A 13,947-nucleotide genomic window follows, 5' to 3' on the forward strand; every position below is an offset into this window, starting at 1 on the left:
TTGTCAATGTTATAATTTAATAATGACCTTTTTAAAAAGAAATAAGTCTACACAATTTTTGACAGTTGGCTCTTGTATGTCGTCTAGCACACCATGGTGCACTCACTGTCTATTCAGGTGCTTGCACACCAGTGCCTGATCAAGTCTTCTTCTGGTTTCTGAATCCCTTCATTTTCCTCTTTTTCTATGTAGATAGAAAATGTCTCCAGCATCTTATTAGCTATCCTGGGAGCGTTCCATTCCAAAGACAAGACTGTTGTAGCTCGGGCCTTGTTCACCCTCCGAAAACTTTTAGGCAGATTGGATAAGATGACCTACTCCACATTATGCACCCAAATTGCTTCCAGCTACTATCCTCTGATGGATCATGTGAGTTGCGATGTCACGTGGGTAGGGTCATTAGGTTTTGAGGCAGAGCCGAAGGCCAGTTGAGGAAATATACCCTAGAATAAGTCAATAGTTGATAGCCATTTTCATGGAACTGCCATTTCCATCAGGTAAATATAGCACTTCTGTAACTACACTTTGAGAACCTAGAACAGCCTTAATAGAAGAAAGGAGAGTCAACGTAGAGCCTGCACCTGTGGATGAATGATGAGCTACATAGCCTGCTGGTTATACATTGGTTATTCCTGGATTTGCGCTGTCTGGGTTCAAATCATTGTCCTACCTCTTTCAAGCTATTAATCTTGACCAAGTGATTTCTTCAATCTCTTGACATAACATGTTTCCCTTATGTAAAACAGAGACAGCAGTTAAATGGATTAAGAGGATCAGAAGTGATACAGGCAATGTTTCAATGTTCAATGTGAAAGGTCTTACTGCAGTATTTCCTCAAAGGGAGCCATGTTGTGGTGGCAGCAGATTTGTCACTGTGAAATTTACCTTCATCTCAGGGTATATGTTTGGGTCCTGGCTTCTCTACTTAAGATCCAGCCCCCTGCCAGTGCCCATAGGAAAGCAGTGCAGGATGGCATTAGCATCTGGGCTCCTCCTCTCTGGGAGACATGGATGGAATTTCCAGCCCCGACTTCTCCTGGCACAGGCCTGCTTCTTTACAGCCATTTGGGGAGGGAACCAGTGGTAGGAACATTACTTTCTGTGTCTCACTGTCTCTTTGTTTCTTCCTCTTTCTGTTACTCTGCTTTTAAAATAAATCAATATTTTCTAAAATAAAAACATGCCTAAAATATTTCACAGCAAGTAGTACATTTTGAAACTTTTCATTATGAAAAGAAACTGTGTTACAGAAAGTAGGATAGAAGTGCTATAGTTTAGCAATTAAGGAAACTTGACATGCCATGGAAAATCCATGTAAAGTTAGCCCAGTTAAACACGGGTTTCACAATCAAAAATATAGCTAGCATGCACTGAATTTTACAGGACTGGTTTCCTTGTTATTACTCCCTGAATAGTATAGTATGCCAACGTTTTCATCTAATTTATATTGTATGAGATAAATAATCTGGAGATGTTTTAAAGGATGTGAGAGGAACATAGATTTTTGCAAAAAACTATGCCATTTTTTAGTGACACTTGAGCATCTGAGGAGTGGTAAATCACAGAGATCCCTTAAGGCTAATCCCCTTAAAAACAGTCCCCAGTGGACACTGACGGACAATTGATGTTTCTTAAGACTTTCATGATTACTTATTTTTTTTAATTAAAGAATTGCTGGATAACGAATTATCTGGTTGAATTTTATAAAAAACCTCTTAATTGTATAAGTGAAGGATAAAATGAAAAAGAAATTTAGTGGCCAAGATGATTTTCATAAATATATAATGATATGAATAAGAATACTGGGTAGAATTTATTGAGTGTTTACTGTGGAGCGGGCTCTGTTGTAAGGTATTTACAGCAGTTACCTTACATAGTTTTCTAAGGGACTCTCAGCCAGTTGTAAGGTATTTACAGCAGTTACCTTACATAGTTTTCTAAGGGACTCTCAGCCAGTTTACATATAAGGAAACTGAAGCAAGAAATCAAAATTCAGCCAAGGTCATATAGTAGTTGGAATATTCATGTAAAATATGTTTGCAAAATGAGGTGATAAACCATTCCTTAAAATTGATTTCTTCCTCGGATTCAATTTTTCACCCTTAGAATTATTAGGCTCCAATCACCTTTACATCTGACCCATTGAAACCTGGTAGTATATTACTGTTAAAGAGTTTATGTTGGGCCTGGCACAGTAGCCTAGTGGCTACAGTCCTCACCTTGCACACACTGGGATCCCATATGGGCACCGATTCTAATCCCAGCGGCCCTGCTTCCCATCCAGCTCCCTGGTTGTATCCTGTGAAAGTAGTCAAGGACGACCCAAAGCCTTGGAACCCTGCACGTGCAAGGGAGAACAGGAAGAGGCTCAGGGCTCCTGGCTTTGGATTGGGTCAGTTCTGGTTGTTGCGGCCACTTGGGGAATGAATCAATGGATGGAAGATCTTCCTCTCTCTCATCTTCTCTGTATATCTGACTTTCCAATTAAAATAAGTAAATCTTTTAAAAAAGTTCATATGATATTCAGAGGTAATTGTCAAGTCCTCTAGCCTCTGAGTATAGCACAATTACTGTACATAGTTTCAGAGAAAACTATTTTACATTTATAAATATCTAAGTATATAAAATATTTATTTTCTACTTACATAACTAAATTCTAATCATATTTGTGAATTTTAAAAACTTATTTTTCACTGATTATTTAATATAGTCCAAATTGTACTAAGTATTTTAGTAAGTCCCACAGGTTCACCCATGTTATCACTGAATTTTCTGTCTTATAGGTGTGAATTTTCACATTTTCTTTGTCTATTCTTCTGTTGTAGACATTTAAGTTGATTCCACATCTTCACAATTATGCACGGTGGGCTGGAAAATCTTATTCTAAAATCCATCGAAGGGGCAGGTGACGAGTATAGCAGATTGGTCAGGTTCATGGTCCACATCAAAATGCCTAGGTTTATTGGACTGATGGTAACTTCTCAAATAATGTGGACCAAGGTACCAGTGTCCAGTGTCAGCACAGCCTAATCCCAAACTTTTCAGGTATTTGTAGAAGCAGTAGAAGGAACAGGTGTTCTCTTCCTCTTTGCTCTCCTTTCCTCCGTAACCTCCTTCCCACAAATAAATGATTAAAAAAGAACTAACTAAATGAAACCATTGACTACCTAAACCGAGTTAAGTCTTTTCTAGAAAGAATAATTTCCATATATATTGCCTGATGACATGAAGCCCTAATGTCCCCACTTGGGGACCTTTCTCTTTTCTGGCTGTACCCCTTCAGAGCAATGGGGGTATTCGAAGCATGGCCATTCGGCACTTTGGTGATTTACTCAATGACATGAATCGGTACATGTGCTTGCTGAGCCCTGTGGTCCTCGGCGCCCTGGTGCCCCTTGTCCTGTTTTTGGAGGATGTGGAGAAGAGAGTAGTAAAGGTAAGGCCTTTAGGTCTTGTTCCTCTTACTCTTATAGAGAATTGCAATGTTTTATAGAAGAGCAAATGACAGTTGCTCTCTGCCCTTTCTCCGTCCCACAGGCATGTAGATATACATTGGAAATATGTGCCTCACAGCTCAAGTGGTCAACATCCTATCTGAAAAAGGATGAAACATACTGTTTTGAGCGAGTGGTGCTAAACATCTGTAACAATCTGGTAAGCAGGCCTGCTTTTGATACGATAGGAGGGACAGACAAAATGTAGAGGCTATGCGAAGTGCTCAACCGTGTGATGGAAAAGGATCGGTCTTAAAGAAACATGAAGAAAAGATAATACATGATAGCAACTAAAAGTTGAGAAGGAAAAATACTGGAATAATTCACCCAGTCTTCCTCAACATTGATCCTCTTTGCTAGTGTATTCAACCCACCTCCTTTGAGCCTTGGATGCTTGTAAAGGTAGAACATTCCAAGTCACTAAAATGGAATTGGAATGATTTTGCTACTGTTGCTATGAAAAGCAGCATGAATTTCAGAGAAAGAGAGAGAGAGAGGGAGAGAGACAGAGGCTAATCAACAATTGGATACAATATTTGGTATGGGGGTCGTGTTGCTACACTTGATCTTAGCCAAAAGACCGAGAAGAGATTGGGGGGGGGTGTCATGTTAGAAACAGAACACTATCGCTTCTCGGGCTTTTGGCTAAGATCAAGTGTAGAAACAGAATATTATCTGCAAGCTGAAGAGTAGAATCGACACATGAAAATCCCTACCTTTTACATTCACTCCGAGATGGCATAAAAGTCTTCTCTGGAATCCCTTCTGGAGGGAACACATTGACTTTCTAAGCAACTGAGAGTATCTATTTTTTTCTTTTTATTCTCAGCTTATTTCCTATAAGAGCTACGTTAAAGACTTGATATCTGATACCTTGGGATTCCTGGGGAGCTCCAGAACATATCTGAAGAGAGCAGCAATTATTTTAACAGGTAAAGAAAACTCTTAACTCCTAATTTGTTTTAAAATGTTCAGAGTAGGATAGCACCTGGAGGTTTGCCTCCAAATTATGAATTTTCCATTATAATCATGGACCTCTGCTTTCATCATAAAATCTATGGTGAATAGTGATTTATGGGTGATTTAGGAAATGTCTTATTTTTGTGGTACTCTGAGTATACCTGTGCAATTAGATTGTTACATATGGTATGTTCAAGAGGACGGATTGTTGACATTGAGGAAAATGACATACCACAAATCAACATCCACCTCCCCAACTTTAAAAACACTATGCAGGCCCAGTGCAGTGGCCTAGTGGCTCTAGTCCTCACCTTGCACGTGCTCAGGATCCTATGTGGGCACCAGTTCTAATCCTGGCAGCTCTGCTTTCCATCTAACTCCCTACCTGTGACCCGGGAAAGCAGTAAAGGACAGCCTAAAGCCCTGGGACTCTGCACCCACTTGTGAGACCCAGAAGTAACTCCTGGTTCCTAGCATTGGATCAGCATGGCTCTGTCTGGACACTTGGGGAGCAAATCAACAAACAGAAGATCTTCCTGTCTGTCTCTCCTCCTCTTTGTATATCCGACTTTCCAATAAAAATAAAAAATCTTTAAAAGGAAACACTATGCAAAAAGAAACAATGATTTGCAATTTATTTTAAAAGGTTTATTTATTTTTATTGGAAAGGCAGATCTACAGAGAGAAGGAGAGACAGAGAAAGATTCCCCATCCACTGTTTCACTCCCAAGGGGCCACAATGACTGGAGTTGAGCCAATCTTAAGCCAGGAGCTTCTTCTAGGTCTCCCATGTGGGTGCAGGGTCCCAGGGTTTTGGGCCGTCCTCTACTTGTTTCCTTGGCCACAAGTAGGTAGCTGGATGGAAAGAGGAGCAGCCAGGACACAAGCCAGTGCCCATATGAGACCTCGGCACATGCAAGGCGAGGATTTAACCACTAAAGCACCATACACAGCCCAAGAATAACAATGACTTAAAATTATGTAAAACAACACCTTCAGTAAAACTTGAATCTCCTTAACTATAAAATAAAATAATTAAGAAGCGCTACATTACCCAATAAAATTTTGTCCAAGCAAAACTAGGGGTGGAAGAAGTCCAAAAAAACACTAAAAAGTAAACAACTAAAGTTTTTGATCTTCTATACTCTGGTAAGTTTGTTCCCACTAGATTATCACTTGGAATGTTAAGATAAACAATGCCTCATTTTGAATTCCAAACTGGGTGCACATAGCTTAACTTCTCCTGTTTATCCTCATGGAATAGCAGGGAAAACAAGAATGAAGAAATACTTATAGGCAGCAAATATGTCAGGGACGGTAAATAACATGCCTGTTAAAATATTAACAGCTTCTTTGCTTACAAAATTGAAGTATCAACTCTAAGCTAACCTGCAAGAGTAATTGAAACTATAGCCAAAGAATAAATAAGAAGGGTTAGTTCTCTCGGGAACATTAGCAAAGCTACAGATATATAGTCATGTGGAGTGAGTACAAAGAACAGCTTAATCAGGCCACAATAGCATCTAGAAAGAACCCCTAGAAGATACCATAGTTTACAAAGTGAAACACTGACTTAACGTAACAGCAACACAAATATAGAATATTCCTCGAGGATCCAGTGAGATAGCCTAGCAGCTACCATCCTCACTTTGATCGCACCAGGATCCCATATGGGCACCAATTCTAATCCCGGCAGCCCCACTTCCCACCCAGCTCCCTGCTTGTGGCCTGGGTACACGGCCCAAACCCTTGGGACCCTGCACCTGGGTGGGACACCCGAAAAAGCTCCTGATCCCTGGGTTCAGATCGGCTCAGCTTTGGCCGTTGTGGTCACCTGGGGAGTGAATCATTGGACGGATGAGCTTCTTCTCTGTCTCTCCTCCTCTCTATATGCACCCTACTTTCAAATAAAAATAAATAAATATATTTTTTAAAAGAATATTCCTTGAATATTCCAGGTGGTACCTACTTAATAATATGAAATCTTAAAAATTATTTTAAATTTCTTCTTACATTTAAAAAATTCCAAATGGTATTTATTTTTGATAAATGTTCCAGTACTGAAATCAAAACCACAATAGTAAATAAAGTTGCATAAGATAACATGGAAAATCTTCACAATTTTGGACATAGTTGATCTTTCAAAGTAGCTATTAGTCCAGGTACTATAAAGATTGATGACTGTGTACAAAGTGAAGAGTTTTGGGCCCGGCGGCATGGCCTAGTGGCTAAAGTCCTCGCCTTGAATGCCCCAGGATCCCATATGGATGCTGGTTCTAATCCCGGCTGCTCCACTTCCCATCCAGCTCCCTGCCTGTGGCCTGGGAAAGCAGTCGAGGACGGCCCAATGCATTGGGACCCTGCACCCGCGTCGGAGACCTGGAAGAGGTTCCTGGTTCCCGGCTTTCGATCAGAGCGCATCGGCCCGTTGCAGCTCACTTGGGGAGTGAATCATCGGACGGAAGATGTTCCTCTCTGTCTCTCCTCCTCTGTGTATATCTGGCTGTAATAAAATGAATAAATCTTAAAAAAAAAAAAAATCCACCATGGTGGGAGGGTTTGGGGAGGGGTGGGGAGAACCCAAGTACCTATGAAACTGTGTTACATAATACAATGTAATTAATGAATTAAAAATAATAAAAAAAAAGTGAAGAGTTTTTACAGTACCAAGCTATTATAAATAAAATCAAAAGTCAAGCTCAAATGAATTATTTATATTCATTGCAAATAAAGGGTAGATGTTCACTGACTAAAGAATTCTTAACACCCCAAAATGTGCCAGGGTTGTATATTAATCCAAAAAAATTCACACAATAAAATGTAAAGAAGACAAAAAATCTTTTTGAAAAATGAGCAGAAATATGAAAAAAAAATTTGCTTAGCTCGTAAATATAAAAGTGTCACAACTTCATCCAAAAAGTGATGCATAGTGACAATGAAATACTGTTTATGAAACTGACAAAAACCCAGACTTTTACACTGTACAGTATTGGCCCGGGTGCAGCAAGCATGGAATCACTCATTTAACTTGTTAAGAGAATAACTGTTAATTTGCATAAAAGGAAATAGCATAATATGAATGAAGATGTCAAATGCATATTCGTCTGACTATAATCTCTCCAGAAAACTTATCCTTAGCTTTTCTCATACAGGTCAGGAACAACATGCACATGTGAATATTCATTTTACATTTCCATCTGTCCTGAGCAGGTGGCTCTTATGTTTTCTGATTACTTTTAACAGGATTACACGGATGATGAAACAAAAATAAAGGGAAAAGATGGGTTTCCAACTGGGTCAGTACAATTTTGAAAACTTCCCTCAAAGCCCAATCAGTGATTTATTTTCAAGTTACAATGGCCAAAACTATCAATTCAAGAGATGTTAGGAAACAGGGTTATTTATTTATTTATTTATTTATTTATTTATTTATTTATTGTTAATTGGATTGCATTATGTGACATAGTTTCATGGGCTCTGGGAATCCCCTCCACCCCTCCCCCCATGGTGGATTCCTCCACCTTGTTGCTGTATTATAGTTCAAATTCGGTCAAGATTCTTTCATTGCAAGAGTATGCCAAGCATAGAGTCCAGCATCTTATTGTACAGGTAAATTCAACAGTTTCTTGGGAAGACCATCTCTGGTCTGAAGGCAGAGCTGGCAGAATATCACCCCAATCAATTAATAGCCACAACATAACATCAACAACAATTTACAACATTATGGAATTATTTGACATGGTGTTGAGTAACCAATGTGTTTAAAAAAATGCAAGTTCTTAACCACATCCTGTGACTACTTCATTGACGTTTCAATTTTAGTTTATACACAGAACCAGCTGCTATATACCTTAAAATGGCTATAGGGTACTATTCAGCTGTCTCATGTCTATTTTCATTTTAGTATTTAGCAGCTTATAGTTTTGAAGCATAATTTTGCTGAACTTGGCAGATTTTAGGATAGTCTAAACTGGGTTATAACTCTAACAAGACATATGTCAATAACTGAGGCGCAGAACAGTTTTAGGAGGGGTGTGCAGAGAAATCTTCAATACTTTAGTGAGGAGTAATTAATCTTTGTGTCCTACCTAGTAAGGTATGTGTGAGCCCATGCTGACCATTTCCTGTCTGATTCTAAGCTTTTCTTGTTGTTTCTGTCTATCTATTCTAGTGTGTGTGTGTGTGTGTGTGTGTGTGTGTGTGTGTGTGTGTGTTTGGGGTGGGAGGGCTCTGGAGCAACCCTGATGGTCATTGCAAGAGAGGGTGGAGATCCAAAGTTGGAACTCTGTAAAGACCAGAGAAAGCTCCTCTCCCTAATCCCGAAGGAAGTTTACTGTTCTGTTTCTGCGGACCGCTCAGGGTTCCTGGCTGTTGTTCCGATGACCTTGGATCCTGTGAGGAAGGAATTGGGCTTCTTGCATCCCGTGTGGTAGATCCAAATGGGGTTGGATGACCTCAGAGTTCTTGGCCTCTGAAAGCACTCCAATTCCCCTTGGTTTCCTTGGCAGTTGGGATGTAGTCCTTGGTGCCTGTACTGGTAGTCCTTGGTGAGGATCTGGAAGTCTCCAGGGTTGGGATACAAGCCTCCTCCTGTCCCCCTGCTCCACTCTGGGATCCCCCCGAAACAGGGTTATTTAAATGGACAAGAGAGGAATGATGAATTGGATTGACAGCTTAGAGTGTGCCACAATTGTCCATACAATTTGATAGCTTTCATTTAAGTATCTTGATCTCAATTCTTAGAGAATCAGGGAGGGAGAGGTGGTGGAGAGAGAGGGAGGGAGGGAGGATTGAGTGGGGGAGAGAGGGGAGGAGGGAGCAAGGGAGGAGTGTGAGAGAGAGGGAGAGGGGAAGGAAGGAGAGATGGAGGTTGAATCTCATTCATTGGTCCAGTCCTGAACTGCATACAATGGGCACTTGACCTGGCTAAATCCAGGAACCAGGAACTTAAGCCGTGTCTCCCGCATGGGTGACCTGAACTCATTTTATTTTTCTTAACCTGAACTCATTTTTTTGAGTCGTCACCTGCGATGCCTCAGGTAGTCATGGGCAGGAAGTTGGAATTGGGAACGATGCTGAGGATAGAACCTAAATATTTAGTTATGCAGTGCAAATGTCTTAACTTGATATAAAAACATGTGAGATATTCATGTGACCAAAAGTTCCATAAATGCCTTATTAATACCACCAAAAATGGAAATCAATATCACGATAAGATGCTACCACAAAATCTTTAAGAATCATGTAAAAGAAAAATGTTAGTAGTAAGAATTAGAGCAAGTAGCCTCCTTGTCTCTTTCTGGCACTCTGTCCCCCATTTCTTTTCTTCTTTTAAGTTTTTGAGATAACATATTTTAAATTTATGTTACAGTAAAAAAGACTTAACATATCACCAAATATGTAGTTTAACTACCAAAAAGCAAAAAGACCTTAGTTTAATGTTTATTGTTTAGCCATATCGATAATTGAATGAACAATAATCATTTCACATATAAGCAGTAAATTTTAAAGTAATTGCAAATATATAAAACGACAGTGATGCATAACACTCTCAGGCATTTGTTTGGCAAAAGTATAAGGTCAACGTCTATAAAGCAATATTTGCAGCACTACTGATACACACAGGCTTTTTGTTTGCTTGCTTGCTTGCTTTGTTTTAAAATTGAACGTAAGAAAATGCATTATCCATCAACCGAATTCTTAGTTGTATATAAAAAAAAGCAACTTAAAATTCATATACCAAAAAAGCTCCATCACAGTATTATTCATAATAGCTTTGTGTTAGTTGGCCTATTGTTACTTTCACAAAATACCTTAGGCAGGTTAACTTGATGTGTTTGGGTTCAATTCTGAAGATCCACAGTCTGAGACTGTAAAGTCTGCGTTTCCTTGGCCTTTGGTGCTGAACTTCTGCTGGTCCAGTTCACGAGGTATACAGGGACTCGTGTGGCAAGAGACAGGGAGCAAATGTGTCTGTGCGTGTCTCTGTGGCATGTCTCATAATGCCACCTGGATTCAGACAGAATGCTCCACTATCAGATCATAGTGCAAGGTGGTCACTTCTGAGGGACCCAGCCCCAAATACCATAATTGGATTAAGTTTCCACACTCATAAGAAGATCAAGTACCATTAATGGAAGATTTTAGTGACTGAAATCCTGTGTGAATTGAGGAGCCAAAAATTTAAACCATAGGAAAGCGCAAATCAGAAATAACACCAACACCCACCATCCACAAAACAGATTTTTAAAGGTTGCATTTGTAAGATGGAATATCACGTAACAGAGTTGAAGAAACTCTTTCCTATAAGGAGTAAATAAATAGGCCAATGTGTTCAACTGTGTTAATTGAAACATTCGCCAACCATTGCCATGATGCAAAGGAAATGGAGTAAATAAATAAGGAATGAATAAATAGGTCAATGTGTTCAACTGTGTTAATTGAAACATTTGCCAACCACTGCCATGATGCAAAGGAAATGGACTATTATTTCAAGAACGGAAATGGAGGAATCTCATAAAAGAACACAGAAAGCAAAAACAAAACAGTATACCTGAAAAGTGGAGGAAGAGACTGGAAGGAGCTTGTGGGAGGATTCCGGAATGCCTGTAATGTTATGTTGAATGGCCTAGCAGAGACCTTGACATATTCATGTTGTCGTCGCTCACTGAGCTGCGTGATGTGACTAAAACATATACATGTGTATTTCTCAATTATCAATTGTAGTAAGTACTAATTATATAAAAGTATTAAAAGATAAACTAAAGCTGTTTTTTTTTTAAGCAAAGTAGGAAAAGTAGCCAAATAACAGGCAAGAATGCATTTTCATGGAATGTTTGGGATAACTTCACCTTCCCTTTGTGCACAGGATACTTGGCAGCAATGAGTGACCATTTACTGTTCAAAAACGAAATAGAAGTCATGTTTGAGGGTGAGTGCTGGGGCTCTCCTGAGGTCTATCTGAAAACGCAGGCTGTAGAGTGTCAGGTTGGCTAGCAGGGCAACCAGGAGAGACCTGCTTTCGAGAGATGATTCTTTTCTTTCTCCTCTCTTTTCTACTTTTCTTTCATCTCTTAAAAAAATGTATGTGTTTTTATTTGAAAGGCAGATTTTGCAGAGAGAGAAGAGAAATAGAGAAGTCTTCCACCCACTGGTTCACTCCCCAGATGGGGGCAATGGCCAGATCTGAGCTGCAGTGTGCTACCAGGTGCTCTGTTCTTGTTTGCTTACTCTATCTTCCTACTTCAGAGTCTTTGTTTATGTTTTTCATGGGGATCTAGATACCATCCCGGAGAACCTGGGCACCACAGGAAGTCAAGGATTCATTCGGTCTCTTGTAACAACCACTTTGCAGCGTTTTGTGTTTATGTGACAGCTGCAGATTCAGAAACAAGGTGCAGTCTCCCCCTGAGAGATTTTACATTTTAGTGGTAGCCATGTATATTATACTTGCAGGAAATGGAATTTAAAATGGTAACGCCCTTGTATTAAAATATTTGGGTCTTTGGCATCTTTCTCTCTCTTAGCCTCCATTATTCCATCATCGTGATAATAAACAGATGCATTACAAAACACAATGGCTGTCTGCCATCATTGTCTACTAAAAATAGACTTTTTTTTTATTGTAGCTTCAAGGTTTTTTTTTTATTTTTTTCCTACTGTAGCTTTACTGGAGATTTCCCTCTATCCCTGGTTATATGCATAACTACCCCTATTATCAACATTGGCTTTGTTACAGCTCATGAAACTCCTTAGGGAAATCATTCTCTTTCTTCTATTTCACTTATCTGTTCATTCTCTCACTCACTCATTCAACCCGTATTGACTGCTATATGACAAGCACTTGAATTCTCCCTCTTTGTTAAAGCCTTTTCTTCTCTTCTCCCTTTCCCGTCCTCCTCTTCCCAACATTCCCTTCTTTTTCTATTTCTTTTATTAAAAACATACTGATTTCCCAGAGCCCACTATCTAGACAAGATGATATTAACATTTTACGGCATATATTATATTGGGTATGTTATAAACGATCCATTACTGTTTATTATAAAATCTACTGTAAGAGTTTACAACTTTTTTCATTTGCTCACAAATATGCCAAGTTATGTGTGAATCCGTGGCTCCATGTCAATATGCAGTGTTCATTTTATGCTTCTTTATTTTTAAGCAATTACTTGTCATTACTGTGACGAATATCTGTACTTTATATTCACAAACATCTCCACATACCTGTGTAGAGTGGAGAAAAGGACAGCCGGGGAGGAGAGGAGCATTGGGAAATGTGATGGGACTGTTCAGGGAGATGCCTTGAGTTAAGGGTGTCTCTGTCATTTCAGCTATTGAACGAGTGCGTCGGGATAAAGACCCCGAAATCCAGGACTTGGCAGAAAAAACTCACGGTATTTTGAAGAAAATTGCCCACAGCATGATCTCCTCAACCATTAAACAAAGCTTCCAGAAAATGGTTAAGAACATCTATGTGAAGAGATTGAAGCCTATTTATTATTATAACTGGCCCCAAGATGAAACAGACAGCCCTGCAGATAGGGAAACAGAGAAGGAAGGCTGCATGGAAGAGAATCCAGAAGACTTTCCTGATGAAGCATATTGATGAAGAATTCAAATTTCGAAGAATGACATTTCAATTTTCCTTCTTGATGGCTTGATTTTATTCATGGATGCTTCTCTAAAGGATGTTTTGAATAGAATATTATAACAAAAACCTGAAGAATCTGATGTCTCCCTTTAATTGACAGTATGTAGAAGTGCTCTAGCACACCCTCTAAGTGATTGGAAAAAAAATATGATTGTCCCTTGGTATCCAAGGGTGATTGGTCAGCCTTACCCATGGATACCAAAATATGCAGAAGCTCAAGTTCTATTTGCACATAATCTATTTGCACACGCCCCATAGAAAGAACAGCTAGGAGACAGCTGTGTGGTAACCAGAACCCAGAACCTAAGCCATGATTCCTGTCTCCAAGGTCTGCACTGGTGAGAAGCTTCAGTCTGGAGGCAGAATCAGGACTCCAACCCAAGTGCTCACAATGAGACATAGGCATCTTAACACAGTGCTATTCCCACGCTTCTTCCCGTAAACTAATGTTTATAATACTTATTTATATATTTGAAAGCAGAATGACATAGAAGGAAAGACGGAGTTAACAGAGAGATCTCCCAGCTGCTGGTTCACTCACCAAAGTGCTACAACAAACGCTACCATGGGAGGCTGAAGCGACGTGCTTAGTACTCTTGTGGGTGTTGGGGGTTCCAGTATTTGGGGTATCTTCCATTGCCCTTCCATGTACATTAGCGGGGAGCTATGTAGCAGGGGTCAGAAGTGAAGCATCTGGGACTAAAATCAGCACCCACATGGGGTGCTACTGTTGCAGGAAGCAGCTTAACTCACTGCACCACAACACCATCATTTAAACTATAATTTGATTGCATGTAATATTAACATCAAGTAAACACTAAACAGATAATTGCTAAATTT

General features: G+C 39.6%; 1 protein-coding gene across 6 annotated transcripts in view; it reads left to right on the top strand.

Annotated features, from left to right (window-relative positions):
- MROH9 (maestro heat like repeat family member 9) overlaps positions 1 to 13,143 on the top strand; it is an 87,661-nt gene extending 74,518 nt beyond the window's left edge. For 5 of the 6 annotated variants that reach the window (XM_058660961.1, XM_058660963.1, XM_058660964.1 and 2 more), the window contains 6 exons: positions 193 to 369; positions 3,284 to 3,436; positions 3,538 to 3,654; positions 4,324 to 4,426; positions 11,323 to 11,385; positions 12,788 to 13,143. In XM_058660961.1, the coding sequence (XP_058516944.1) occupies positions 193 to 369; positions 3,284 to 3,436; positions 3,538 to 3,654; positions 4,324 to 4,426; positions 11,323 to 11,385; positions 12,788 to 13,062 (888 nt within the window). In that variant the 3' untranslated portion in view covers positions 13,063 to 13,143. The remainder of the gene's footprint in view (positions 1 to 192; positions 370 to 3,283; positions 3,437 to 3,537; positions 3,655 to 4,323; positions 4,427 to 11,322; positions 11,386 to 12,787) is intronic. The other variant, XM_058660967.1, reaches the window with a different exon arrangement.
- The last annotated feature ends 804 nt before the right edge of the window (positions 13,144 to 13,947 follow it).

This window comes from Ochotona princeps, chromosome 2 (assembly GCF_030435755.1).
Source record: "Ochotona princeps isolate mOchPri1 chromosome 2, mOchPri1.hap1, whole genome shotgun sequence".
NCBI lineage: Eukaryota > Metazoa > Chordata > Mammalia > Lagomorpha > Ochotonidae > Ochotona > Ochotona princeps.